Source organism: Periophthalmus magnuspinnatus, chromosome 16 (genome assembly GCF_009829125.3).
Source record: "Periophthalmus magnuspinnatus isolate fPerMag1 chromosome 16, fPerMag1.2.pri, whole genome shotgun sequence".
NCBI classification, from domain to species: Eukaryota; Metazoa; Chordata; class Actinopteri; order Gobiiformes; family Gobiidae; genus Periophthalmus; species Periophthalmus magnuspinnatus.
The window spans coordinates 33,780,004-33,783,119 of NC_047141.1; the positions used below are offsets into that span (position 1 = coordinate 33,780,004).

At 43.7% G+C, this 3,116-nt stretch overlaps 1 protein-coding gene across 1 annotated transcript; it reads left to right on the forward strand.

The window, feature by feature from the left end:
• Window positions 1–928: 928 nt before the first annotated feature.
• Window positions 929–2,645, forward strand: si:ch211-198c19.1 (uncharacterized protein LOC100151013 homolog). The gene is made up of 2 exons (XM_055227704.1): window positions 929–1,001; window positions 2,019–2,645. The coding sequence occupies exon 2, from the start codon at window positions 2,029–2,031 to the stop codon at window positions 2,587–2,589; it is 561 nt and encodes a 186-aa protein (XP_055083679.1). The 5' UTR covers window positions 929–1,001; window positions 2,019–2,028; the 3' UTR covers window positions 2,590–2,645.
• The last annotated feature ends 471 nt before the right edge of the window (window positions 2,646–3,116 follow it).

Consider the following 3,116-nt stretch of genomic DNA (forward strand, 5'->3'; position numbering starts at 1 on the left):
AGGGGGAGGAGTCCTGGACACGCCCACATCGGCCAAACATCTCAATTTAGAGTTTAGATTCTACTGCAGCAGTTTGAGACTTAAATCTGCTAAACCAGGTCTAAACCAGGACTAAACCAGGTCTAAACCAGGTCTAAACCAGGACTAAACCAGGACTAAACCAGGTCTAAACCAGGTCTAAACCAGGACTAAACCAGGACTAAACCAGGACTAAACCAGGACTAAACCAGGACTAAACCAGGTCTAAACCAGGACTAAACCAGGACTAAACCAGGACTAAACCAGGTCTAAACCAGGACTAAACCAGGACTAAACCAGGTCTAACCCAGAGGACTTGGACTTGTTGGGTTTGTTTGTCATGATCTCGACACATTTTAATTTAAGGCCCTGTAGATTAAAGCCACACTACGTAACTTTTTAGCTAAAAAATGAACTAAAATAAATGTTTTGTTTTTTGTTTTTTTGAGCTGGGTTTGAATAACACAAACCCTGTGTCCTTTCTGTGAGCAGGCTCGCATCTCCACAAACCTGACTCCTATTTGTTTCCATGGTGATGTTGTTCCTTTGGCTATAATGTTCCACAGTATGGCATAAAACATGTGTATGTCGATGGAGAATGTTCCACAGTTTGGTTTTAAGTTTCTATTTCCAGTGAATGGTGCAGGTGTCGCCTGTAGAAAGTTCCACACTGTGTCTTTACTTCTTCATTGTGGTTTTATCGTTGCCGTTTTCAGGATTTTCATGACCAAATAAAACACAAAGCCTCAGAGCTTCCTCTTTTAGAGAAACGAGGCTCTGAGTAAAGAGCCTGAGGTTTCAGAGGAGGCTTCAGCTCCACCACCTCCGACCTCCACCTCCGACCTGCACCACCTCCAACCTGCGCCACCTCCGACCTGCGCCACCTCCGACCTGCACCACCTCCTCCAACCTCCACCTCCAACCTCCACCTCCGACCTCCACCTCCGACCTGCGCCACCTCCGACCTCCACCTGAACTTGAAGGTAAGAATCGCCTCTGTGTTTCTGTTTCATGATAAAATGTGAATGTTTCAGAATCAGACGGTTCCAGATTCACTTTTGTGCCTCAGTTTGAATGTTTGGATTTTCTGATGTTCTGCTCGTTTAAAGCTCACTGCGTCACTTTTCTGGTGGAGGGAATGACACCTGCTCATCTCCATGGAGATAGAAAACTTAAATCTAAACTCAAATCTCCATGGAGACAAACAAAGAGCTTGCCAAAGTTATGAGTCAGGTCTGTGAGGAGACGAGCCCATAGAGTGTTTGTCTAAATCGGGTCTAAACCGGGACTAAACCGGGTCTAAACCAGGACTAAACCAGGTCTAAACCAGGACTAAACTGGGTCTAAACCAGGACTAAACCAGGTACCAAAAACCAAATCAGTTTTTCTTTGTTTTGAATTTGAATGTTTGGATTGTCTCATATTCTCTCTGGAGATAATAACTTAAATATAAATGACGTCTCCATGGAGACAAACAAAGGGCTTGCCAAAGTTACGAGTCAGGTCTGTGAAGAGAGGAGCTCACTGACAGTGTGTGGGTTTGTGTGGTAGTTTCCCTCTAAACACATCGAGTCTTTGTCTTTCTGAGAATCATCTGGATCTAAAGTCTAAAATATAAAAATCAGTTTCATGTTCAGGATAAATCAGGAGTAAAAAAAAGTCTGAGCTGCCAAAAATAAACTAAAACAAAAGGATTTACGTTGTTTTGAATGTTTGGATTGGCTGCATTTCGAGTCAAGGGAATGACACCCGCTCGTCTCCATGGAGATAAAAAACTTAAATCCAAACCTCATCTCCATGGAGACAAACAAAGGGAGTGCCAAAGTTACGAGTCAGGTCTGTGTAGAGAGTAGTCCACTAACATTTGTGTAAAACACAATTCAAAGTGTTTTCAGAATAAGAAAGACTTAAAATCACAATACAATAAATCAAAACACATGTCTTTTTTCAGACTCAAATGTTACTCAGTAGGGCTTTACGTTGTGTTTTTGTCTCTACAGAACCTTCAAAATGGCTGCCAGCGCCGTGGTCTTCGGTCTGTTTTGTTTTGCTCTCTTTGTGACTGTGACGTCTTCCACGATAAAGACCCTGGACAGTCCCGGGGCTCTTTGGGACAGCGGCTTTGGTCGACCGCCGCCCCGACACGGACTCCCCCTGCTCAGATGGTACGCCCGGACCTGCCTGGACAACAACATGCGAGCGCTGTGCCGCCCCGACGAGCGAGAATACGGCTTTCACGAGTTTGAAAACCACGGGTCACTTCTACCTCCGATCACAGACAAAACACAGTTCACGTATTTCACTCTGGGAAACTTACACTATCCAAACGCAGAGAATTTACCGTACGACGTTCGGAAATACTACGACCCGAAGGACCCTAAAAGCAACATGGACAGAGTGTTGGTTAAATATAATCATAACAACAAAAGGATAGAGGAGATTTACGCCTCGGCTCATTATGATCCTAAAGGGACGTACAGGATCGGCCCCCGTCTGCTGGAGTATCTCCGGAGAACGAGGCTCACGCAGACCAGAGCCTCCACTGGAAACGCTTTAGTCATTTGGATTTAATTTGAATTGTACAGATATTTTTTATTGCGGAAATCCTAAAAAATAAATAAAGATGAGCCATAATATGACTTTTCCAGACAATAAATCTGTTTTGAGACGTGTGAGTCTTTAACGGCGCCTTCTTTGACCAACACTTTATTAATCAAACAAAAAGAACATGTCAGCGTCACCTCCAGTGTCTCTAAAACCTTCAAATCAGGACAGAAATCTAAAAGTAATGAAGAACTTTAACAGACACATCAAATCAGTAACATCTGCAGCTTTTTACATCTAAAAACATCAAAAATCAAAGGTAAACTGTCCAAACCAGAGAGAGACTTATCCTGCATTTGTGTCCAGTAGATTAGACGACTGTAACGTCCTGATCACTGGACTCTACAAACGACAGAACAGAACATCCAGAACATCCAGAACATCCAGAACATCCAGAACATCCAGAACATCCAGAACATCCAGACACTGCTGCTCGGGTCAGGACTAGAACCAGGAAGTACGAGCACATGTGTCCTCTGCTCAGGTCTGTGGCT

Coding starts and splice junctions, on each gene's coding strand:
- si:ch211-198c19.1 (XM_055227704.1), top strand. CDS start 2,029: ATGGCTGCCAGCGCCGTGGTCTTCGGTCTGTTTTGTTTTGCTCTCTTT.